Source organism: Hypanus sabinus, chromosome 26, assembly GCF_030144855.1.
Source record: "Hypanus sabinus isolate sHypSab1 chromosome 26, sHypSab1.hap1, whole genome shotgun sequence".
NCBI lineage: Eukaryota > Metazoa > Chordata > Chondrichthyes > Myliobatiformes > Dasyatidae > Hypanus > Hypanus sabinus.
Genome location: NC_082731.1, coordinates 26,483,785 through 26,510,088, shown reverse-complemented (window position 1 = coordinate 26,510,088; position 26,304 = coordinate 26,483,785). Strand labels below are relative to the sequence as shown.

General features: G+C 45.9%; 1 protein-coding gene across 4 annotated transcripts in view; it reads right to left on the bottom strand.

Annotated features, from left to right (window-relative positions):
* The window catches only part of mrpl52 (mitochondrial ribosomal protein L52), a 36,313-nt gene that overhangs the window by 6,920 nt on the left and 3,089 nt on the right, over nt 1-26,304 (bottom strand). The window contains exons 1-5 of one of the 4 annotated variants that reach the window (XM_059950715.1): nt 25,612-25,656; nt 23,146-23,247; nt 20,896-20,951; nt 20,229-20,322; nt 19,307-19,374 (exon numbers count right to left, since the gene is read on the bottom strand). In XM_059950715.1, coding sequence (XP_059806698.1) covers nt 19,307-19,374; nt 20,229-20,322; nt 20,896-20,951; nt 23,146-23,247; nt 25,612-25,641 — 350 coding nt within the window. In that variant the 5' untranslated portion in view covers nt 25,642-25,656. Of the gene's footprint in view, nt 1-19,306; nt 19,375-20,228; nt 20,323-20,706; nt 20,845-20,895; nt 20,952-23,145; nt 23,248-25,611; nt 25,657-26,304 lie in introns of those variants that run through there. The other 3 variants (XM_059950714.1, XM_059950711.1, XM_059950712.1) reach the window with 3 other exon arrangements.

Below are 26,304 nucleotides of genomic sequence, written 5' to 3'. Positions count from 1 at the left end.
CACTACACGCTGCATCAACAAAGCAAACAGCATTATGAAGGACCCAATGCACCCCTCATACAACTTCTTCTCCCTCCAGCCGCCTGGGAAAAGGCACCAAAGCATTCGGGCTCTCACAACCAGACTATGTAACAGTTTATTCCCCCAAGCTATCAGGCTCCTCAATACCCAAAGCCTGGACTGACACCTTACTGCTCTATTGTCCTGTTTATTATTTACTGTAATGCCTGCTTTGTTCGCTTTATGTAGTCCTGGGTAAGTCTGTAGTCTAGTGTAGTTGTTTTTTTTTCTGTGTTGTTTTTTACGTAGTTCAGTCTAGTTTTTGTAGTGTCATGTAACACCATGGCCCTGAAAAACGCTGTCTCATTTTTACGATGTACTGTACCAGCAGTTATGGTCGAAATGACAATAAAAGTGACTTGACTTGACAGGGAGAAGCTGAAGTCAGATGTATCAGTATTACAGTGAAGAGAGGCATGAGAGAGGAGCGGGCCAAAATTTATTGGAAGGGGATGGCAGAGCAGCAATGGCTGGAATTTCTTAGAGATATTTGGAAAGCACAGGATAGATTCATCCCAAGGAAGTTGTTTACTAAAGGCAGGGTGATGCAACTAATCCTGACAAGCAAAGTTAAAGCCAATATAAAAGCCAGAGAGCTTATTAACAAAGCAAAATAAAAGGGAAATTATAAGTTTGGGAAGCTTTTAAAAAACAACAGAAGGCAACTAACTAGAAAAGTCATAAAGAGGGAAAAGATGCAATACAAAAGTAAGAAAGCCATTAATATTGAAAAGGATACCGTGATTTTTCAGATATATAAAGAGTACATGAGGAATGAGAGCTGATTTTGGACCACTGGAAAATGTTGCTGGAGAGACAATAGACAATATGTGCAGAAGTAGACCATTCGGCCCTTTGAGCCTGCACCTCCATTTTGAGATCATGGCTGATCATCTACTATTAATACCCGGTTCCTGCCTTGTCCCCATATCCTTTGATTCCCCAACCATAAGATACCTATCTAGCTCCTTCTTGAAAGCATCCAGAGAATTGGCCTCCACTGCCTTCCGAGGCAGTGCATTCCAGACCCCAACAACTCTCTGGGAGAAGAAGTTTTTCTTTAACTCTGTCCTAAATGCCCTACCCCTTATTCTCAAACCATGCCCTCCGGTACTGGACTCTCCCAGCATCTGGAACATATTTCCTGCCTCTATCTTGTCCAATCCCTTAATAATCTTATATGTTACAATCAGATCCCCTCTCAATCTCCTTAATTCCAGCGTGTACAAGCCCAGTCTCTCTAACCTCTCTGCGTAAGACAGTCCTGACATACCAGGAATTAACCTCGTGAATCTACACTGCACTTCCTCTACAGCCAGGATATCCTTCCTTAACCCTGGAGACCAAAACTGTACACAATACTCCAGGTGTGGTCTCACCAGGGCCCTGTACAAGTGCAAGAGGATTTTCTTGCTCTTGTACTCAATTCCCTTTGTAATAAAGGCCAACATTCCATTAGCCTTCTTCACTGCCTGCTGCACTTGCTCATTCACTTTCAGTGACTGATGAACAAGGACTCCTAGATCTCTTTGTATTTCTCCCTTACCTAACTTTACACCGTTCAGATAATAATCTGTCTTCCTGTTCTTCCTCCCAAAGTGGAGGTAGAATTGGGAATAAGGAAACAGTGGACAAACTGCTAAGTATTTTGTATCAATCTTCATTATGGAAGACACTAGCAGTATGCTGGAACTTCAAGAGTGTCAGGGGGCAGAAGTGAGTGAAGTTACCAATTCTAAGGAAAAGGTGCTTGGGAAACTTAACGTTCTGAAGGTAGATAAATCACTTGGACCAGACGGTCTGCAGCCCAGGGTTTTCCAAAAAGGTTGCTGAAGACAATGTGGAGTCATTAGTATCAATAGATTCTGGCATGGTTCCAGAGCTCTGGAAAATTGCAAATTTCACTCCACCCTTCAAGAAGGGAGCGAGGTAGAAGAAAGGTCAGTAAGTCTGACCTCAGTGGTTGGGAATATGTTGGAGTCGATTGTTAAGGATGTGGTTTTGGAATACTTGGAAGCACATAGAACACAGAACAGTACAGCACAGTAACAGGCCATTTGGCCCACAATGTAGAGCCAAACCAGCTAAAATGCAAATCAAAAACACCCAAACACTAACCCGTTCTACCTATACTCTCCATCTTCTTTAAACCATGTGTCTATCCAAACTTCTCTTAAAAGCCTCTAATGTATTTGCTTCTCCCAACATACCAGGCAACACATTCCAGGCTTAAGACCATTAAATGTAAGCGGAGAATTAGGCTATTTGGGCCATCGTGTCTGCTCTGCCATTTCATCATGGCTGATCAATTTTTCTCTCAGCTTCTTCCCGTATCACTTCATGTCCTTACCAATTTAAAAAAAAATCTAACAACCTCTGCTTTAAATATGCATAAAAAACTTGGCCCTCACAGCTGAACGTGGCAACGAATCCTACAAATTCATCACCCTCTGGCTAAAGAAATTTTTCTTCATCTCCATTCTAAAAGGAGGCCACTGTTCTGAGGCTGTGTCCTCTGGTCTTAGACACTCCCATCATAAGAAACGTCCTTTTCACATCTACTTTATCAAGGGCTTTCACCATCTGATAGGTTTCAGTTATGTCACCCCTCATTCTTCTGAATTCCAGTGAACACAGGCCCAGAGTCATCAAACACTCTGCATTTGACAAGCCGTTTAACCCTGAAATCATTTTCATGAACCTCCTTTGAACACTCTCCAATGTCAGCATATAGTTTCTAAGGAGCCCAAAACTGCTCACAAAACTCCAAGTGAGGCCTCACCACTGCTTAATAAAGCCTCAACATTACATCCTTGTTTTTATATTCTAGACTTGAAATGAATGCTAACAATTGATTTTGCCTTCCTCATCACAAACTCAACCTGCAAATTAACCTTTAGGGAATCGTCCACCTTTGTGCCTCACGTTTTTGTATTTTCTCTCCATTTAGAAAATAGGTAATCATTTCATTTCTTCTATCAACATGCATGACCATACACATCCCAACACTGTGTTCCATCAGCCACTTATTTGCCCATTCTACTAATCAATTTAAGTCCTCCTATCGCCTCTCTACTTCCTCAAAGCCATCTGCCCCTCCACTGGTATTCATATAATCTGCAAAGCTAACAATTCCATCATCCAAATCATTGACATATAACATAAAACAAATTGGTCCCAACACAGACCCATGTGGAACACCACTAGCCAACCAGAAAAGGCTCCCCTGATTTGTACTCTTTGCATCCTGCCAATCAGCTGTTTCATCCATTTTCAGAATCTTTCCTGTAATACCGTGGGGTCATAGCTTGTAAAGCAACCTCATGAGTGGTCTTCTGAAAATCCAAGTACACAACATCAGCTAATTCTCCTTTGTCTACCTTGCTTGTTATTTCTTCAAAGAATTACAACAGATTTGTCAAACAAAATTTTCCCTTGAAGAAACCATGCTGACTACAGCCTATTTTATCAAGTACCCTGAAACCACATGTTTAACAATCGACTCCAACGTCTTCCCAACCACTGAGGTCAGACTAACTGGCCTATAAATTCTTTTCTTCTGCCTCTTTCCCTTCTTGAAGAGTGGAGTGACATTTGAAACTTTCCAGTGTCTGGAACCATTCCAGAATCTAGCATCCAGAGCTCTAAGTTTATCCCTCACATCCCAGTTGAACCTATCCCCGCTCTAGTATTAGACATTTCAATCCTGGTAAACAGAACCTCTCTCTCAACTCTTATCTATGCTACTCATTATCTTGTAAACCTCTATCAGATCTCTCCTGAGCCTCCGGCACCCCAGAGAAAACAACCCAAGCTTCCAGCCTCTTGTGATAGCACATGCCCTCTAATCCGGGCAGCATTCTGGTAAACTTCTTGGGCCCCCTCTCTGAAGCCTTAATGGTGGGGCGACCACAACTGTACATAATAATCCAGATGTAGCCTAACCAGAGTTTTATAAAATTGCAACATCACCTCCTGACTTTTGAACTCAACGACCTAACCAATAAAAGCAAGCATTCCATAAGCCTTCTTAACCATATTATTGACATGATGAAATAGGCCAAATCTGTTGGAATTCTTTGAAGGAATAACAAGCAGGATAGACAAAAGAGAATCGGTGGAGGTTGTGTACTTGGGTTTTCAAAAGGCCATTGACAAGGTGACACATACATGAGGCAGCTTAACAAGTTAAGAGACTGTGGTATTACAGCAAATATACTGGCATGGATGGAGAATTTGCTGACTGGCAGGAGGCAAAGCGTAAGAATAAAGGGAGCCTTGCCTGGTTTGGCTGCTGGTGTCTATATTGGGTTACCTTTCTTTTACGTTATATGTCAATGATTTGGATGACAGGTAGGTAGAGGGGCAAGTAGTGTTGAGGAGGGAGGGAGGCTGCAGAAGGACTTAGACAGATTAGGAGAATGGGCAAAGAAGTGTCAGATATATAGTGTAAGCAAATGTATGGTCATGCAAAGTGTATGGTTATGAAGAAAAAGCATAGACGATTTTCTAAAGGTCGAGAAAAATCAAAAATCTGAGGTGCAAACAGACTTGGAAGTATTTGTGCAGGATTCCTTAAAGGTAAATTTGCTGGTTGAGTCTGTGGTGAGGAAGGGAAAATGTTAGCATTCACTTCGAGAGGACTAAGATATAAATGCAGGGATGTAATGTTTAAGTTTTATAAGGCTTCACTTGGAGAACTGTAAACAGCTTTGGGCTCCTCATCTTGGAGGGGGTTCAGAGGAGGTTCACCAGAATGATTCCGATTGATAGCTTTGGACCTGTACCCACTGTTATTTCTGAATTATGAGCTGGGAATCTCATTGAAACCTATCAAATGTTGAAAGGCCTTGATAGTGTAGATCTGCAGATGTTTCCCATGGTGGGGGAGTCTAGGATCAGAGGCCACAGCATCAAAATTGAGCGACATCCATTTAGAACGGATACAAGGAAGAAGTTCTTTAGCCAGTGTAGTGAACCTGTGGAATTCCTCCCCACAAGTGACTGTGGAGGCCACATCATTGGATACATTTAAGGGAGAGGTTGATATATTCTCGATTAGTCTGGGCATTAAGTATAATGGTGAGAAGACAGGAGAGCAGGGCTGAGAGGGAAATGGATCAACCATGAAATGGTGGAACAGACTCAAGGGCAAAATGGCTTACTTCTACTCTTATCTTATGGTCTCATTGTAATGTGTTGGAACATCCAAATTGCAGCTGGTGGTCTGAAAGCACATTAAGGTGGATAAATCCTATGGGGAGAGGTCTCACCACATGTAACCCAGGATATTTGTGAAGAGAATGCAGGCACCCAGTGAAAACGCTGTTGTTAACCATGGCTGGGGTGCCAGGTTAATGTTATACATTTATTTAAGGGCTGTAATGGGTAACTATAGATTCAGATCGGTGGTGGGATAGCAACTGGAGGGGATACTGAGGGAGAGGGTATATCAGCATTCGGAAAGACAATGACTGATGAGTAATGGTCAGAATGGCTTAGTGCTTTGGAAAGAGATGACCAAGAGGATTGACAAGGGCAGGGCAGCAGATATTGTCTACATAGACTTTGGAAAGGACTTCGACAAGGTACCACATGATGGGCTAGTATGGAAGGTTAGATCACATGGGACCCAGGGTGACCTGGCTAAATGTTTATGAGGTTGGCTGAGTGCAGGGGTTCCCAACCTGGAATGCATGGACCTGCAGTTAATGGTAGGGATCCATGACATAAAAAAGCTGGTGAAACCCCGGATCAGTAGAAGGAGACAGAGGGTGGCAAGATTGTTACTCAGGCCTCTGTATATACAGGGATTGATGTACTATGTTAACAATTGAAGGTGACGATGTGGGTAACATGGTTAGTACACTTGTGAAAGACAACAAAATCAGGATACTGGACATTCTAGAAGGGTGAGCAGCCAGAAGTCATGGTACATATTGGTACCAATGACATGGGAAGAGAAAAGCGGGAGGTCCTGAAAAAGGAATACAAGGAGTTAGGAAGGAACCTGTGAAGCAGGACCTCAAGGGTAATAACCTTCCGATTGTTGCCTGTGCCTTGCGACAGCGAGGACAGGAATAGAATAAAGTGGCAGAGAAATGCATGGCTGAAGAATTGCAGCAAGGGGCAGGGATTCAAATTTTTCTATAATTGGTCCTTTTCTGGGGCAGGTGGGACCTGTACAAAAGGGGTGGGCTGCACGGGAAACCAATGGGGACCAATATTCTTGCGGGCAGATTCACTTGAGCATTTGGGAGTGGTTTAAACTAATACGGCGGGGAACAGGAACCAGCATGATAGAGCTGAGGATGAGCCAGGAGATGATGGGTGTAACATAAATGTAAGGAAGGACAAGCCAATGATTGGGTACAAATACAGACAGAGCAAGGAGTTAAATTGTATCACAGAAGCAAAATTTAAAAGGGCGAAGAATGCAGGACCAGACGTGCTGTATTTAAATGTGCGTAGCATTCAGAATAAGGAAGGTGAAATTGCAGTGCAATTAGAGATTGTTTGGTATGACATTGTGGGCATCAGTGAGCATTGGGAGGCGAACATCAAAGATTATACTTTGTATCGAAAGGAGAGGCATGAAGGCATTGGCAGTGGTATGGTTCTGTTGGTAAGAGTTGGAAATACATCTTTAGAAAGAGGTGACACTGAGCCTGGTTCTGAGTTGCAGAAGTGGGAGAAGAAGATGAGGAACGTGGTAGTCACGGGGGATTCCATAGTGAGGGGAACAGACAGGAGGTTCTGTCAGCCTGATAGATACCCACATGGTGTGTTGCCTCCCAGGTGCCAGGATACAGGATGACTTGACTGGCTGCAGAGTAATTCTGAAGGGAGAGGGTGAACAACAAGAAGTCTTGGTACACATTGGTACCAATGACATAGGTAGAAAAAGGGAGGAGATCCTGAAGAGAGAATTCAGGGAGCTGAAAAACAGGCCCTCCACTATAGTAATCTCGGGATTCCTGCCTGTGTATCGGAAAGATAGGTTAGTAGGCAGAGGGGGTGGTGTGACCCTGTGTATAAGAAATATTAAATCATTAGAAAAGGGATGACATTGGATCAGAAGATGTAGAGTCTCTATGGGTTGAGTTAACAAATGGCAAGGGTAAAAGGACCCTAATGACAGCCAGGATGTGGATTAGAAATTACAGCAGGAGACAGAAAAGGCATGTCAAAAGGGCAATGTCACGATAATCGTTGGGGATTTTAACATGAAAATGGATTGGAAAAACCAGGCCAGTTCTGGGCCTCAAGTGAGAGAATTTGTAGAATGTCCAAGGGATGGCTTTTTAGAACAGCTTGTTGTTGAGCCCTCTGGGGGATTGGCTGTGCTGGATTGGGTGCTGTGCAATGATCTGGAGGTGATAAGAGAGCTTAAGTTTAAGCTCTTAAACTCTTAACCCTTAGGGAACAGTGATCACAATATGATCCAGTTTACTCTGAAATTTGAGAAGGAGAAACTAAATTCCTATGTGTCAGTATTTCAGTGGAATAAAGGAATTTACAATGGCATGAGAAGGGAACTGGCCAAGGTTAACTGGAAAGGGACACTAGAAGGACAGCAGAGCAGCAATGGCTGGAGTTTCTGCAAAAAATAAGGGAAGTGCAAGAGATAGATTCCAAATAAGAAGAAATTTTTGAATGGAAGGACACTACCGTGGCTGACAAGTGAAGTCAGTGCCAAAGTAAAAGCAAAAGAGAGGGCATACAAGGAAGCCAAAGCTAGCGGAAAGATAGAGGATTGGGAAGCTTTTAAAAACTTGCAGAAGGAAACTAAGAAGGTCTTTAGGAAGGAAATGATGAATTATGAAAGGAAGCTGGCGACTAATATAAAAGAGGATAATAAAAGCTTTTTTAAGTATATAAAGGGTAAAAGAGAGTTGAGGGTAGATAGAGGACCAATGGAAAATGATGCTGGAGATATTGTAATGAGAGACGCAGGGATGGCATTGGAATGGAATGTATATTTTGCATCAGTTTTCACAGTGGAAGACATCTACAGTATACAGACGGCCCTCCTTATCCGCGGGTTCTGCATGCATGGATTCAACCAGCCGTGGATCGGGAAAACCCCGAAGTTCTCTCTCCAGCACTCGTTGTTTGAGCATGTACAGACTATTTTTTCTTCTCATTATTCCCTAAACAATACAGTGTAACAACTATTTACATAGCATTTACATTGTATTGGGTATTAAAGGTAATCTAGAGATGATTTTAAAGTACAAGCAGCCCCCAGGTTATGAACGAGTACAGCTCCTGAGTCAGTCTTTAAGTCGGATTTGAAGTCTGAACAGGTACATCTGGTATTATTTAGCGTCAGTTAGTCAAACGTTTGTCTTAGTATATAGTATATATTTTACCTTTCTATGCATATAAAACACTAAAGAAACTTATATATTTCAATAATTAAACCACTGCGTTGCTTAGTAATAATTCTAGCTTTCATCGGGGCTAGGCCTTTCACATGCTCCATTAAAATTGTTCCGATCGTTAACCGACTGTAGCCTAACGCTTTTCTTTCTGATCCACGTTTTTTGGTATCCACGGGGGGGGGGGTCCCGGAACCAATCCCTCGCGGATGAGGAGGGCCGACTACCCTAGACATTCAAGAGTGTTAGGGAAGCGAAGTATGTGCAGTGAAAATTATGACTGAGAAGGTGCTCAGAAAACTTAAGGTCTGAGGGTGGATAAATCTTCTGGACCTGATGAAATGCACCCTCCAGTTCTGAAGGAAGTAGCTGGAGAGACTGCGGAGGCATTAACAATTATCTTTCAAAAATCGATAGATTCTGGCATTGTACTAGATGACTGGAAAATTGCAAATGTTACTCCACTATTTGAGAAGGGTGGGAAGCAGCAGAAAGGAAACTATAGACTTGTTAGCCTGACATCAGTGGTTGGGAAGTTGTTAGAATCAATTGTTAGGGATGAGATTATGGAATACCTGGAGGCACATGACAAGATAGGCCAAAGCCAGCATAATTTCCTGAAAGGAAAATCCCGCCTGACTAACCTACTGCAACTTTTGGAGGAAATTACAAGCAGGGTAGACAAAGGAGATGCAGCAGACGTGGTGTACTTGGATTTTCAGAAGGCCTTTGATAAGGTGCTGCAAATGAGGCTGCTTAGCTATATAAGAGCCCATGGAATTACAGGGGAGCTACTAGCATGGGTGGAGAGTTGGCTGATCGGCAGAAAACAGAGTGGGAATAAAGGGATCCTATTCTGGCTGGCTGCTGGTTACCAGTGGAGTTCCAGAGGGGTCAGTGTTGGGACTACTGCTTTTTACGATGTTCTGTTAATGATTTGGACTATGGGATTAATGGATTTGTGACTAAATTTGCCGATGATACAAAGATAGGTGGAGGAGGGTAGTGTTGAGGAAACAGAGAGCCTGCAGAGAAACTGTTTAGGGGAATAGGCAAGAAGTGGCAAATGAAATACAATGTTGGTAAGTGTATGGCCATGCACTTTGGTGGAAGAAATAAACGGGCAGATTATTATTTAGATGGGGAGAGAATTCAAAATGCAGAGATGCAAAGGGACTTGGGAGTCCTTGTGCAGGATACCCTAAAGGTTAACCTCTAGGTTGAGTCATTGGTGAAGAAGGTGATCGCAATGTTAGCATTCATTTCTACAGGTATAGAATACAAGAACAGGAATGTGTTGAGGTTCTATAATACACTTGTGAGACCACACTTGGGAGTATTGTGTGCAGTTTTGGGCTCCTTATTTTAGAAAAGATGTACTGATATTGGACAGGTTTCAGAGAAGATTCACAAGACTGATTCCAGGAATGAAAGGGTTACCATATGAGGAAAGTCTGGCAGCTCTTGGGCTGTATTCCTTAGAGTTCAGGAGAATGGGGGGGTGGGGGGGGAATCTCATAGAAACATTCTGAATGTTAAACGGCCTGAACAGATTATTTGGGGAGTCCAGGACAAGGGGGCATGATTTCAGGATTGAAGGACATCCATTTAAACAGAAATGTGGAGAAATTACTTTAGTCAGAAAATGGTAAATCTGTGGAATTTGTTGCCATGAGCAGCTGTGGAGGCCAAGTAATTGGGCACACTTAAGGCAGAGATAGACAGGTTCTTGATTAGCCAGGGCATCAAAAGGTATGGGGAGAACGCAGGGGAGTGAGGATGACTGGATCAACCCATGATTGAATGGCGCAGCAGACTTGATGGGCCAAATGGCCTACTTCTGCTCCTATATCTTATGGTCTGGTCAGAGAATGTTGAATCTTTGTGGGTGGAGTTAAGAAATTGCAAGGGTGAAGAAACCCATTACAGGAAGCATACACAGGCCTCCGAATAATAGCCAAGGTGCAGGGTTGAGACTCCAAAGGGAGCTGGAAAAGGCATGTAATAAGGGTAATGATACAATTGTAAAGGGGGACCTATCGAAAGTTGAAAGGTTCAGATACGGTGGATGTGCAGAGGATGTTTCCTATGGTGGTGGCACCCGGAACTAGAGGGCACAGCCTCAAAACTGAGGGGTGACCCTTTAGAACAGAGGTAAGGAGGAATTTTTTTAGCCAGTGTAGTATCTCTATGGAATGCTCTACCACAGACTGTGGTGGAGGACAAGTCCTTGTGTATCTTTAAGGCGGAAGTTGATCGTTTCCTGATTGGTCAGGACATCAAAAGATATGGTGAATAGGTAGGTGTATGGCAGGGGTCACCAATCTTTTTTGCACCCTGGACCGGTTTAATATTGACAATATTCTTGTGGACCGGCCGACGGGGGTGGTGGGGGTGTTAATCATGACTGGAATATAGGTGATAAGTCAACTATAACTAACTTATAGTGGCTAATACAGTCAATTTTGTTTCTAAAAGGGTTTATCTCACAAATTTAATATTAAACACACAGCACATATTTTCCTCTCATGAATATACTGATAAGTCAATTATAACTCACAAGTCAATGGCATCATAACGTTTTAAGTAATGTTGGGATATTAAACACACAGCGCATGTTTGCCTCGTATGAACATATAAAATCATTGCAACACAACAGTGAGAGGACAAGGGCCGGAGGTCCCCGTACCGGGGCCACGGTGGTCAGGTAGGCAGGTAGATAGGTTCTATTGGCCGACAAAAGATTGGCTTGAGGTATGACATTCAGTAGATCGCAGAGAGGTAGCTGCTCTGCTACTTATGAAACCGAGCCCGAATTAGGTAGTCTGTGAACACTTTAGCACTGGGTTCCCCACGAACATTCAGTGTGCTAAACAGGTTCAGAGGCAGCGCCCATCTGTCCGTTCTCCAGGCCAGCATCAACGGCACTTCCCGTCGGCTGCACAAGGCTGCCGGTTACCCGAGGCCAATCAGTGATCCCTGACGTGAGGGTGTCACTGTGTTTAGGTGACTGGTGACCTCCCGTGCGTTCAAATTCAACAGTGGGCGTGACAGGGAATGAGGAAAGGTGCAGCTGACTCATATCGTTTCATATCGCCAAATCATATCATTTCCTCGCGGCCCGGTAGCACATGCTTTGCTTTGGGGACCACTGATGTATGGGGTTGAGTGGGATCCAGGATTGGCCATGATGGAATGGCGGAGCAGACATGATGGGCTGAATAGCCTAATTCAGCTCCTATGCCTTATAGCTTGCAAGATTACAGCTGGAGGAAATAGGTCAAGGAATGGCAGCTGGGATTTAACTTTGTCCAGATGGATTGGACAGTGATGAAGTTGTTTGGCTGTACAAGATGTTGGCAGGACCACACGTAGAGCAATGAACAAGAGGGACATGCCTTCCTTTCGTTACTACCATCAGGGAGGAGGTACAGGAGCCTGAAGATTTAACATTTTAGTAACAGCTTCTTCACCTCTGCCATCAGCTTCCTGAACAGCCAATGGACACCACCAAAGTCCTCACTAACCCTCTTTTGCACCATTTTTTTTACCTTTATAGTAACTTCTAGTAATTTTTTATAAACGTCCTGCACTGTACTGATGCCACAAAAACCAATAACAGCATACAGTGTATCAGAGACAATACACCTGATTCTGGTCTATCGCCAAGTTATACGAAGAATGTCATTAAGCTGGAAAAGGGGAGAGAAATTTCACCAGGACATTACCAGGACTGGGAAGCTTGAATTAAAAGGAGAGACTGGGTGGGCTGAGACTTTATTTTAAAAAACTTGGAGCATAGGAGGCTGGGGTATAAGTAAGGTAGATGATGACAATCCTGTTTCCCAGGGTAGGGGATTCTAAAACCAGATTTAAGATGAGAGGGGAAAGATTTAAATGGGGATTGAGGGTCAACATTTTCACACCGAGAGTGGTGAATATGTGGAATGAGGAAGTGGTAGAATTTTGCACAATGTTTAAAAGACGTGAACAGAAAAGGTTTAAAGTGACTTGAGATCAGCTCATAGCCATGTGGGCAATGGGCCAGTTTCCATGCTGTGTAACTTTTTCTCAATATCCTGGCTTGAGTTACAGACTGGATCTAATCATAGTGTTTATATTTACTATAACAAATTTACAGGCTGAAATCACACCTGGGTTGGGGGCGGGGGGAAGACAGTGTTGGTGGGGTTTATATATTGAATAACAGAACCTGGCAGCATTACAGGCTGGGATAAGATTAAGAATTTTGTGGGTGAAAGACAGATGGAAAACAATGTGAAAAAAACAGAGAACATCCACAATGGGGATAAATTAAATTGCTGGACTGTTGCAAAATAACGAGAGACTGATGTATTCTTTAGAGGGATCAGGGTGCCCTTGGCCATGAATCACATGAAGGTGAAGCAACATAGGGAAGGAATGACATGCTGGCTGTTACTGCAAGAGGGTTTGAGTCGAAGCACATTGCTGCAAATTATAGAGAGCCCTGACGAGAATACATCTGAAATAGTGAGCACAGGCCTGGAATCCCTACATGAGGAAGGATAGGCTTGTGAAAGGGTGTTCATCTGTTGACTCCTGGGATGGTGGGCTGAACATGTGAGGAGAGGTGAAGCAGACTGCACCTCCACTCTCCCGAGTTTGAATGAGTGATGCGTGACGTCATTGAACTCCTTTGTGACTCCACTAGGAAGTAGTGATGGCATTTCCCCAAGGGGTGTCCAGAACCGGGGGTATAGTCAGGAATTGAGGTGGAGAGAAAGATCTTCGCCAGAGGTTGGGAACCTTAGGAATTGTCTCCCCCCTGTGGATGGGTTGCTGAGTAGAATGTACTGCACAGGAACAAAACCTTTGGCAGACGGTGTGCCAAATCAATTAAGTGCTTAACTAATCCTCTCTGCCCACACAATGTCCAGGTACCTCTATTTCCTGCACATCCATGTATATACCTAGGAGACTCTGAAATGCTATCATATCTGCAACCACTGCCACTCCAGGCAACAGGTTCCAGGCACCAAATATGGACTGAGTTTAAAGAAAAACACTTGCTCTATACACCTCCTTTGAACCTTTCCCCTTTCACCTTCAATGCTTGTCCTCTGGGATCAGACATCTGGGCCCTGTGAAGAAGGGTCTGCTCTATCTATGCCTCGTGTAATTTTGGAAACTTCAAATCAGGTCTCCCCTCGCCAGGTGCGCCGAACTGCAGCTCCTGAAGGACCGAGTTAGGGAACTGGAGCTGCAGCTCGATGACCTTCGCCTGGTCAGGGAGAGTGAGGAGGTGATAGAGAGGAGTTACAGGCAGGTGGTCACTCCAGGGCCACGGGAGGCAGATAGGTGGGTCACGGTCAGGAAGGGGAAGAGACAGGTACTAGAGAGTACCCCGGTGGCTGTACCCCTTGACAATAAGTATTCATGTTTGAGTACTGTTGGGGGGGGACAGCCTACCTGGTGAAAGTGACAGTGGCCGGGCCTCCGGCACAGAGGACGGCCCTGTAGCTCAGAAGGGTAGGGATAGAAGAAAGAGGACCATAGTAATAGGGAACTTGATAGTCAGGGGTTCAGACAGGCGGTTCTGGGGAGGTGATTGGGAGTCCCGGATGGTAATTTGCCCCCCTGGTGCCAGGGTTCGGGACGTTTCTGATCGCGTCCAAGATATCCTGAAGAGGGAGGGTGAGGAGCCAGAGGTCGTGGTACATGTAGGTACCAATGACATAGGTAGGAAAGGGGAAGAGGTCCTAAAACGAGAGTATAGGGAGTTAGGAAGGCAGTTAAGAGGAAGGACCGCAAAGGTAGTAATCTCGGGATTACTGCCTGTTCCACGCGACAGTGAGAGTAGAAATGGAATTAGGTGGAGGATGAATGCGTGGCTGTGGGATGGAGCAGGGGGCAGGGATTCAAGTTTCTGGATCATTGGGACCTCTTCTGGGGCAGGCGTGACCTGTTCAAGAAGGACGGGTTACACTTGATTCCTGGGGGGACCAATATCCTAGCCGGGAGGTTTGCTAGGGCTACAGGGCAGGCTTTAAACTAGTAAGATGGGGGAGGGGGGCGGGAATCAATTTGAGGAAACTATGGGAGAGGAGGTTAGTTCACCAGTAGTGCAAGTAAGTAGACAGTGTGTGAGGGAGGAAAGGCAGGTGATGGAGAAGGGATGCACTCAGCCCGAAGATGTAGGCAAGAAGAAAGAAAAGGAGAATAAATTTGAATGCATTGTTAGGGATGAAAAGAGAGGAGGAGGAGGTGGAGAGTATTTTAAATGTATCTATTTTAATGCTAGGAGCATTGTAAGAAAGGTGGATGAGCTTAAAGCGTGGATTGATACCTGGAATTATGATGTTGTAGCTATTAGTGAAACATGGTTGCAGGAAGGGTGTGATTGGCAACTAAATATTCCTGGATTTAGTTGCTTCAGGTGTGATAGAGTAGGAGGGGCCAGAGGAGGAGGTGTTGCATTGCTTGTCCGAGAAAATCTTATGGTGGTGCTTTGGAAGGATAGATTAGAGAGCTCCTCTAGGGAGACTATTTGGGTGGAATTGAGGAATGGGAAAGGTGCAGTAACACTGATAGGAGTGTATTATAGGCCACCTAATGGGGCGCATGAGTTGGAAGAGCAAATGTGTAAGGAGATAGCAGATATTTGTAGTAAACACAAGGTGGTGATTGTGGGAGATTTTAATTTTCCACACATAGACTGGGAAGCTCATTCTGTAAAAGGGCTGGATGGTTTAGAGTTTGTGAAATGTGTGCAGGATAGTTTTTTGCAACAATACATAGAAGTACCGACTAGAGATGGGGCAGTGTTGGATCTCCTGTTAGGGAATGCGATAGGTCAGCTGACAGATGTATGTGTTGGGGAGCACTTCGGGTCCAGTGATCACAATAGCATTAGCTTCAATATAATTATGGAGAAGGACAGGACTGGACCTACAGTTGAGATTTTTGATTGGAGAAAGGCTAACTTTGAGGAGATGGGAAGGGATTTAGAGAGAGTGGATTGGGTCAAGTTTTTTATGGGAAGGATGTAATAGAGAAATGGAGGTCATTTAAGGGTGAAATTATGAGGGTACAGAATCTTTATGTTCCTGTTAGGGTGAAAGGAAAGGTTAAAGGTTTGAGAGCACCATGGTTTTCAAGGGATATTAGAAATTTGGTTCAGAAAAAGAGGGATGTCTACAATAGATATAGGCAGCATGGAGTAAAGGAATTGCTCGAGGAATATAAAGAATGTAAAAGGAATCTTAAGAAAGAGATTAGAAAAGCTAAAAGAAGATACGAGGTTGGTTTGGCAAATAAGGTGAAAGTAAATCCGAAAGTTATATTAAAAGCACAAGGATAGTGAGGGATAAAATTGGCCCCTTAGAGAATCAGAGTGGTCAGCTATGTGTGGAGCCGAGGGAGATGGGGGAGATTTTGAACGATTTCTTCTCTTCGATATTCACTAAGGAGAAGGATATTGAATTGTGTAAGGTGTGGGAAACAAGTAAGGAAGTTATGGAACCTATGACAATTAAAGAGGTGGAAGTACTAGCGCTTTTAAGAAATTTAAAAGTGGATAAATCTCCGGATCCTGACAGGATATTCCCCAGGACCTTGAGGGAAGTTTGTGTAGAAATAGCAGGAGCTCTGACGGAGATCTTTAAGATGTCATTAGAAATGGGGATTGCGCCGGAGGATTGGCGTATTGCTCATGTGGTTCCATTGTTTAAAAAGGGTCCTAGAAGTAAGCCTAGCAATTATAGACCTGTCAGTTTGATATCAGTGGTGGGAAAATTAATGAAAAGTATTCTTAGAGATAGTATTAATAATTATCTGGATAGACAGGATCTGATTAGGAGTAGCCAGCATGGATTTGTGCGTGGAAGGTCATGGTTGACAAACCTTATTGAATTTTTTGAAGAAGTTACGAGGAATGTTGACGAGGGTAGGGCAGTTGATGTAGTCTATATGGACTTCAGCAAGGCCTTTGGCAAAGTTCCACATGGAAGGTTAGTTAAGAAGGTTCAGTCGTTAGGTATTAATGCTGGAGTAATAAAATGGATTCAACAGTGGCTAGATGGGAGATGCCAGAGAGTAGTGGCGGATAATTGTTTATCGGGATGGAGGCCAGTGACTAGCGGGGTGCCTCAGGGATCTGTTTTGGGCCCAATGTTGTTTGTAATATACATAAATGATCTGGATGATGGGGTGGTAAATTGGATTAGTAAGTATACCGATGATACTAAGGTAGGAGGTGTTGTGGATAATGAGGTGGGTTTTCAAAGCTTGCAGGGAGATTTATGCCGGTTAGAAGAAAGGGCTGAAAGTTGGCAGATGGAGTTTAATGCTGAGAAGCGTGAGGCTTTACATTTTGGCAGGAATAATCCAAATAGAACATACAGGGTAAATGGTAGGGCATTGAGTAATGCAGTGGAACAGAGAGATCTAGGAATAACAGTGCATAGTTCCCTGAAGGTGGAGTCTCATGTAGATAGGGTGGTGAAGAAGGCTTTTGGAACGCTGGCCTTTATAAATCAGAGCATTGAGTACAGAAGTTGGGATATAATGTTAAAATTGTACAAGGCATTGGTAAGGCCAAATTTGGAATATTGTGTACAGTTCTGGTCACTGAATTATAGGAAAGATATCAATAAATTAGAGAGAGTGCAGAGACGATTTACTAGGATGTTGCCTGGGTTTCAGCACTTAAGTTACAGAGAAAGGTTGGACAAGTTAGGTCTCTATTCACTGGAGCGTAGAAGGTTGAGGGGGGATTTGATCGAGGTATTTAAAATTTTGAGAGGGATAGATAGAGTTGACGTGAATAGGCTGTTTCCATTGAGAGTAGGGGAGATTCAAACGAGAGGACATGATTTGAGAGTTAGGGGGCAAAAGTTTAAGGGAAACACGAGGGGGTATTTCTTTACTCAGAGAGTGATAGCTGTGTGGAATGAGCTTCCTGTAGAAGTAGTAGAGGCCAGTTCAGTTGTGTCATTTAAGGTAAAATTGGATAGGTATATAGACAGGAAAGGAGTGGAGGGTTATGGGCTGAGTGCAGGTAGGTGGGACAAGGTGAGATTAAGAGTTCGGCACGGACTAGGAGGGCCGAGATGGCCTGTTTCCGTGCTGTGATTGTTATATGGTTATATAACATCCTGTCAAACCTTCTCCAAAGCTTCTACATCCTTCCTATAACAGGGTGACCAGAACTCAATGCAATACTCCAGTCTCTTAAAACACAATGCTTTGACAAATGAAGACAAAAATGCCATATGCCTCTACCACCCTATCACTCTGTGCAGTCACTTTCAAGGAGCGACGGACTTGGACCACGAGATTCCTCTGCAATTTCACACCGTTAAGGATCTCGCCATGTGCACTGTCTGGTTACATTTGATCTCTCAAAATGCAACTCCTCACACTGAGCTGGATTAAACAGTATCTGCAACTGACCTGCACAGCACTGTCTTTGGCAATCTTCTACACCAAGAGTTCCCAACCTTTCTTATGCCACAGACCCCTACCAATTACTGAGGGGTCCATGGGAAAACCTCTGTTCTACACTATCCACATTATGAGCAATGTTCATATCATCTGTTAACTTACTAACCCATTCATCTCAATTTACATAACGCCACTGTCACGTAGCAATCAGCACGATACTAGTACTGCTTGGGATTTTCTGGAGTTTGGAGTTCAGTCCCAGCACTGTCTGGAAGGAGTTTGCAAATTCTCCCTGCATACTGCACAGGTTACCTCCCAAAATCCATAGACGTAGCGGTTAGTAGGTTAATTGGTCATTGTAAATTGTCCTGTAGTTAGGCAATAATGTTAATAGGTGCGTCGCTGGACAGTACAGCTTGTTGGGCCTCATTCTCTCTAAATAAAAATATCACAGCAGATATCCCAGTACAGATCCCAACAGAGCACCACTGGTCACGAACCTCCAGTCAGAACAAGTTCCATCGACTGGTACCCTATGTCCTAAGCCAATTCACTGTGGATCCCATGCATCCTAATCTTCCAGATGAACTTCCCATGAGGACATTTGTTAAACACCTTACTGAACATTACCAGCTCTGCCTTCATTAATCACCTTTGTCACTCAAGCAGCTCAATCAAGTTAGTAAGACACAACTTGCCCTACATAAAGCCATGCAGACTGAACCTAACCGGGCCACGGTTTTTTGAAGGTTCATAAATTGGTTCCCTAAGAATCCTGTCCGTAACTTCCCTTACACTGATGTGAGACTCACCAGTCCAGTTTCCAGGATTATCCCCATTTCCCTTTTTGAGTAATGGTACAACATTAGCTGCTAGCCAGTGCTCTGGGACCTCCCCTGTGGCTGGAGAAGACATGAAGGTATTGGTCAAGGCTCCAGCAACCTCTTTTCTTGCCTCCTTCTATAATCTGGGGTATATTCCACCTAACTTATCCGGACTTATCCACCTAATGTTCTTTCAGAGACCTAACACTGCCTGCCCATCCCCCATCTCAAAAAGCTCCAGCATATTACCTCACTCTATGCTGATCTCACAATCCTCCAAATACCAACACACCATTCGGACCTCGCCCACATCCTCCTCCTCCAAGCATGTCCCTACCCCCCTCCCCCAGAATGGTCCTACTTACCCCCCAGTTATCCCCTTGCTCCCAACAGGGGATGTGGACCTGTCAGTTACTGGTAGGGGTCCATGGCATAAGAAAGGTTTGGAACCACTAAATCTTGAGTATGTTTGGATTGTGATCTGTGGGTATTCAAGGAATGAAAAGAGAGGGGGATAGTGTGGGATGTTGGTGCTGGGTTAGGCATTACATGTGCAGTAGGTAGTCAGTCTGATCACTGACCGTCTCGCTCAGCCCAGAATGTCACACTCACCTGCGAAAGACCAGTCTGGGAGATCCGTCAGGGGTCCATATTCTGTCCCACTTCGGGATAAACCATGCCTGGGGATGGGGGTGGGTGGAACAACAGGAAAAAGTAACATGAAGTAGTATTCCCCAGTAGTCGGCTCTCTGACAATTTTGAAGCATCACCAGATGCAGGACAGCTGGGTTGATAAGTCTTGCCGTGTTTAAAGGCCAGAGGGAGATGACAGACAGGGAGATATATAAGACAGACAGGGAGACTATAGGAAGGATGTTGAAGCATTGGAAAGGGTACAGAGGAGATTTACCAGGATGCTGCCTGGTTTAGAGAGTATGGATTATGATCAGAGATTAAGGGAGCTAGGGCTTTACTCTTTGGGGAGGAGGATAAGAGGAGACATGATAGAGGTGTACAAGATATTAAAAGGAATAGACAGAGTGGACAGCCAGCGCCTCTTCCACAGGGCACCACTGCTCAGTACAAGAGGTCATGGCTTTAAAGTAGGGGGAGGGAAGTTCAAGGGGGATATCAGAGGAAGGTTTTTCACTCAGACAGTTTGGTGCGTGGAATGCACTGCCTGAGTCAGTGGTGGAGGCAGATACACTAGTGAAGTTTAAGAGACTACTAGACAGGTATATGGAGGAATTTAAGGTGGGGGGGGGTATATGGGAGGCAGGGTTTGAGGGTCGGCACAACATTGTGGACTGAAGGGCCTATAATGTGCTGTACTACTCTATGTTCTAGATAGAGAGGAATGGGGGAGGGGGGAGAGAAGAGAGAGATAGGGGCAGAGACAGATTGTCAGCCGGCAAAGAGAGAGGGAGATGGAGAGACAGAGAAAGAATAAGAGAGGGGAGGGAGGGTGTGTGTGTGTGTCAGGCAGGGGGAGTGAAAAACAAAAAAAAAGACATAACGTATAGTGGGTACTCACTCCAGTCGCCACTGACTCCCTGCTCGACACACAGGGCCACAGGAGAAAGCTCTCGTTACCGGCTTCAGAGGAATACATAGCGATCGCCACATACCTGAAGATCGGCGTAATTGGTTACTTCTTTTGACCACCGAATGAACGAGTCAGTTGTGACTGTTCATTAACACGCTCAACATCACCCTGATCCCTCATCCGTGGGACCCTAGGCCCTGTGACCCTTCAAACCAGACGTGACCTGCTCACTCTTCCCATCCCCGATGACCCACACATACGCTCTGCAACCCATCACTCTGGTTCTTTGATCCTCCAACCCAGGAACAAGGGCGCCTAGTGATGGAACGTGGGCTTCCCTCTGATCCTCAGGTCCATCCCCGGAGTAATTCAATGACCCTTCCCCTCTGCAGGTGGCCCCTGCGACCCCTTATCCCCCACACGTGACAGCAACAGGATGCCCCCTGTACCATTCACCCATACGAACCTCTCTCAGCAGACCAGGGACCGCATGTCGCTTCACCCCCACACACGACCCGAACCTGAGGCCTCCTGACCATTCACACCTCTCTCCATGCCCCGAACATGAGGCGAGGTGACCCTTTACCTTCCGCCGCCCCTGACCACGGGCCCACTGGGAGAAATAACACGGCCGCAACTAGAGGCCCTCACCTACCTCGGACCGGCCGCCGCGCAGTCGCAGTGCAAAGAAGCAGGGCGCATGCGCTGTGTCTGTCAGCGAAAGATAAGACTCAGGTTTAACGTCACTAGCTTATGTCATGAAATTTGTTTCGCGGCAGCAAAACAATGCAATACATGATAATATAGAAAAATAAGTGAGTCAATTGCAGTAAGTACATGTGTATATTAAATTATAAATAGTGCAAAAACAAATAATATAAAAAAGTAGTAAGGTAGTGCTCAAGGTTTCAATATCCACAGGGAGAGATTCGGGGAATGGAGAGAGAGAGAGGGGGAATGGAGGAAAAGAGAGGGGAGGCTATTTATCAACCAGCCCGTTAACACCAGACTCAAAAATAGTTACTTTCTTCTGGCAGTAAAGCTAATCAACACCTCCGCAGCTGAATTATTTCCTGTCAGCCACCGTATGGACACCCTACTGTCACTTTATAGTTGCCATCTATGTCTAAAAGCTATGTATTTATCTTCATTGCGTTTATTATTATGTTCTTTATCTTTTGTGGTTTGGATGCGGAGTAAAATTATTTCCTTCACCTTAACATTTGCGTACAAGAAATGACAGTCAACAAACTAGCGAGTGAGGGCAATGGAGAGAGTGTAGGCAGAACGGAAAGAGAGGGGAGTGGAGAGAGAGTGAGGGAATGTAGAAGGAATGGGGAGTTGAGAGAGTGCGAAGGAACGGAAAGAGGGGGTATGGAGAGAGGGTGAGTACAGAGAGAGAATAGGGAATGCTGAGGGGAATGAAGAGGGGCTGGAGAGAGGAATGGGGAGGGGGTTGAAAGAGAGAGGGGAATAGAGAGAGTGAGGGGAATGCAGAGATAAAAGGGAATGGTGAGGGGCTGGAGAGAGGAATGGGGAGGGGGTGGAGAGAGGGGAATAGAGAGAGTGAGGGGAATGGGTAGAGTGTGAAGGGGAATAGAGAGGGGAATGGAGAGAGAGCGGAAGGGAGAGAGAATGAAGGAATGGGAGAGGGAGTGCAGAGGGGAATGGAGAGGATGGAGAGAGAAAATGGTGAGAGTGAGGGGACTGCAAATGGATGAATGGAGAGAGAGTGAGGAGAAATGGAGAGAGAAAATGAAATGGTGAGGGGTGGGGAGAGAGGGGAATGAGGAGGGATTGAGGGGAATGGAGAGAAAAAGGGGAATGGTGAGGGGAATGGAGAGGGGATGGAAAGAGAGGGGAATGAGGAAGGATTGAGGGGAATGGAGAGGAGGTGGAGAGAGAGCAGAATGGGGAGGGAGTGAGGGGAATAGAGAGGGGGTGGAGAGAGGGGAATGGAGAGAGAGTGAGGGAAATGGAATTGGGGAGGTAATTGCTGGGTAGAAGGTGTGAGAATGGAATTGAAGGTGGGGGAGAGTCTGATTTTGGGAAGAGGGTGGGTGGGAAATGAAATGGAGGAATTGTAAACTGATTTATCACGTCGCTTGTTCTCAGGTACAGTAAATAAAAAAAAACTTGGTTTTGCAAACAATCCACGGATTATTTCATTACACCGGTATATTGAGGAACAGATGGGAAAACAATGACCACACGCAGAACATCGTGTTCTAGTTCCAGCAGCAGCCAGACAATAATGTACAAAGGCCCCGGCCAGATAGAGCGGTAGATCACAAATTGGTCTTTATTGTCCAAGAAATCCATTTAATCTCGCAACAGGACTGAAACTGCCCTTGAGTCTGGCAGGATGTGCTTTCGGACTTTAGTACCTTCTGCCCGAAGGGGGAATGGGAACGGCTTTAGTACCTTCTGCCCGATGGGGGGATGGGAACGGGTTTAGTACCTTCTGCCCGATGGGGGAATGGGAACGGGTTTAGTACCTTCTGCCCGATGGGGGGATGGGAACGGCTTTAGTACCTTCTGCCCGATGGGGGGATGGGAAAGGGTTTAGTACCTTCTGCCCGATGGGGGGATGGGAACGGGTTTAGTACCTTCTGCCCGATGGGGGGATGGGAACGGGTTTAGTACCTTCTGCCAGATGGGGGGATGGGAACGGGTTTAGTACCTTCTGCCCGATGGGGGGATGGGAACGGGTTTAGTACCTTCTGCCCGATGGGGGGATGGGAACGGGTTTAGTACCTTCTGCCAGATGGGGGGATGGGAACGGGTTTAGTACCTTCTGCCCGATGGGGGGATGGGAACGGGTTTAGTACATTCTGCCCGATGGGGGGATGGGAACGGCTTTAGTACCTTCTGCCCGATGGGGGGATGGGAACGGGTTTAGTACCTTCTGCCTGATGGGAACGGAGGATGTCCAAGTGGGTGGGGTCTTCGATAATGCTGGCTGCTTCACTGAGGAGGTGAGGTGCAGACAATCTATGGGATGGAGCTGGAGGAAGATTAATTTTTAATTGGTTTGTTACTGTCACGAGTACCAAGGTGGAGTGACGGACTTCGTCTTGCGTGCATCCACTCAGATCACCGCATCACATCAATACACTGAGGTAGTTAGCACACGGGAAAACAATCAGAATACAGTGATATTGTTACGGGAGCAGGCAGACAATAATGCCCAAAGACCATGACCAGGCAGATCAGGAGATTAAGAATTCATCTTTCCTGTACAAGGGGACCATTCAATATATTTATAGCAGTAGGACCGGAGCTGTCCGTGGGTGTGTTCTGTAGGTGGGTGGGTTTTGTAGTGTGATCTCACAGTGGAGCAGATCTAGGAGTGAAATGGTACAGGAAGAACATGGGAATGGGAGGAGGCAGGGAAGGTCCCCCCCTCCCCTGTGGGCAGGTCTCTAGGGAGAGGCATCCAGGATAACTGGAGGCAAAGGAGAGGGAGGGATATGGGCAGCCGGGGGTGTTGGGGTGGGATTTCCCAGTGTTAGAAACTTCAAACGCTTCCATTTACTCCAGGTGGTGTCAAGCATTCAGAGCTCAGGGTAAATTTGCTGTCGAAGTACGTAAGTGTACCATGTGCTACATTGAGATTAATGTTCTTCAGGGCATTTACAGGAAATATAAATAAAGGCAATAGAATTTACAAAACAAATTGCATAAACAAAGACAGACAAACAATCAGTTTGCAAAAGTAGTCAAGTTGTTCAAATTTTAAAAATGGCTGAGAACTTTGGAACTGAGGCTGTAGGCCATGGGATCAGTACCGAGTTGTGCTGAGTGATGTTCAGGAGCATGATTGCTGTAGGGTAATAAATGGCTCCACCACCGGCATGTCCTGCTCCTCATGGGCAAGGCTACCATCCAGTTACGGGCCTGAGAGTCTACTCTTGCTCATCGGCAGAGTGCTGCAAGGGGACATTGACGGTATTGACCGAGGAACAGGCTCACAGAGGCCCAGGCTGAGCTCCGGCAAAGTCTCTCACTGCAGACTGGGTCCAGACAAGAGAGATGCAAGGCATTCTGGGGATGTGGGAAGTACTGGGGAAAATGCCAGGGGAACTCAGCAGGTCAGGCAGCATCTATGGAGGGCAATGAACAGCTGGCTTTTCGGGCCGAGACCCTTCTTCAGGAAAACGTTGACTGTTTATTCTCCTCCATAGATGCCGTCTGACCTGTTGATTTCTTCCAGCATTTTGCGCGTGTGGTTAAAGTCAGAGAATCACCCAGCACAGTGTGCTGGTTCCTGCCAACTAAGATGCCCCATCCAAGCTATCGCTTGCGTTGTTCTGTTGAACATTGTTGAAGTGTGCCAGAAAGCCACACTTGGCTACCCCCAGCACATCCTTAGGCTGTCTCGGTTGTTCACGCAAACGACCGGCGTACACACAGGAAACTGATGAATCTCAGCATCATGGAAGGTGGTTGTAGCCGATGCAGGTCAGTCATTCCCAGCCACAAGACAGAGCCCTCGGTTTCTCGTTCAGCCGTCTGCCCGGTGAACTTGCTTCGGCCGCGAGGCCAGAAGTGGGGGCGACCACCCGCAGGAGACCGCGGCACATCCGGTGTCCCTTCGCCACTTCTCAGGGAAACGAAGCAGCCCAACTCCGAATGCGGTGAGGTCCCAGGCAATCTCCAGGCCCGGGCTGAGAGGTGGCAGGGCACATCGATGCCATGCGGTGGCAAGCAATGTTCATATCCCACAGAGGAAGCCCAGCCATCAGCCGCTGACATCCAGTTGTATGCCCAGGTCCGAAACCCCAGCCGTCAATGTCCCTTGGCACGCAGTGCTCCGAATCCCCAGCCGTCAATGTCCCATGGCACGCAGAGCTCTGAATCCCCAGCCGTCAATGTCCCATGGCACGCAGAGCCCTGAATCCCCAGCCGTCAAAGTCCCATGGCACACAGAGCCCCGAATCCCCAGCCGTCAATGTCCCATGGCACGCAGAGCTCTGAATCCCCAGCCGTCAATGTCCCATGGCACGCAGAGCTCCGAATCCCCAGCCGTCAATGTCCTGCGGGATGATACTATCGGAAAAAGGAACTGAAGTAGCCATGAAAGCAAGAGCAGGTTCGAAGTTGGGGGGGAAACTGAGAGAGGTGGGAGAGTGAAGGGGAACGCATAATAAATTAAGAAATAGGAGCAAGAGTCGGCCATCTTGCCCGTCGAGCCTGCTCCACCATTCAGTATCATGGCTGATCTGGCCATGGACTCACCTCCACCCACCTGCCCTTTCCCCATAACCCATAATTCCCCTACTAGGCAAAAATCTATCCAACTTTCGATTAAATTTATTTACTGAGGTAGCCTCGACTGTTTCATTGGCAGCAAACTCCACAGATTTACCTCTCTCTGGGATAAGCATTTCCTCACCATCTCAAAGGCAGTAGTGGAAGGGAGGGAGTCGAGAGATTGTGGCTTCAGGGGTCAAGGGAGAGTGAGTCAGAAGGGGAGAGAAGAGCGTGCATGGGGAGGGAGTGGACATATCGAGCGTTCGGAGTGAAGGGATATTGTGAAGGGGAGGGAGTGAGGAGACAGTTTGAGGGTTCAGAGGTGAGGGGAGTGAGGGGGAATGTAGTGCAGTGAAGGTGTGGGTGGACAGATTTGTGTGTTCAGTGTGATAGGGATTGGGGTGGTGGGAGAGGGAGGAGTGGCCTGAGTAAAGGGGGTAAGAGAGGTGGCAAAGTGATGGGCAGAGGAGGGTGTGGGAGGGAGGTGGGGTAAAGGCATGGTTGAAGCAAGGGGTGGGTGAGTGGGAGGTAGTGAGGAGTAAATGAATGAGGGCAATGGGGGAGGTAGTGAGGAGGGAGGGAGAGTGGGGTGAGTGAATGATGAGGTGAGAGGACTGTGGAGTGAATGAGGGTAATGAGGGGAGGGAGTAGAGAGGGGTGAGTGAGGTACGAGGTGGTAGGTGTGAATGGGGGGATTAGGGAGGGTAGGTGAGAGAGTATATGGGAATGAACAAGAGGGGAGGGAATGAGGTTTGAGTGGAGGGGCAGATAAAGTGAGATAGAGCTGGGGGGGGGTCCACAGTGAGGG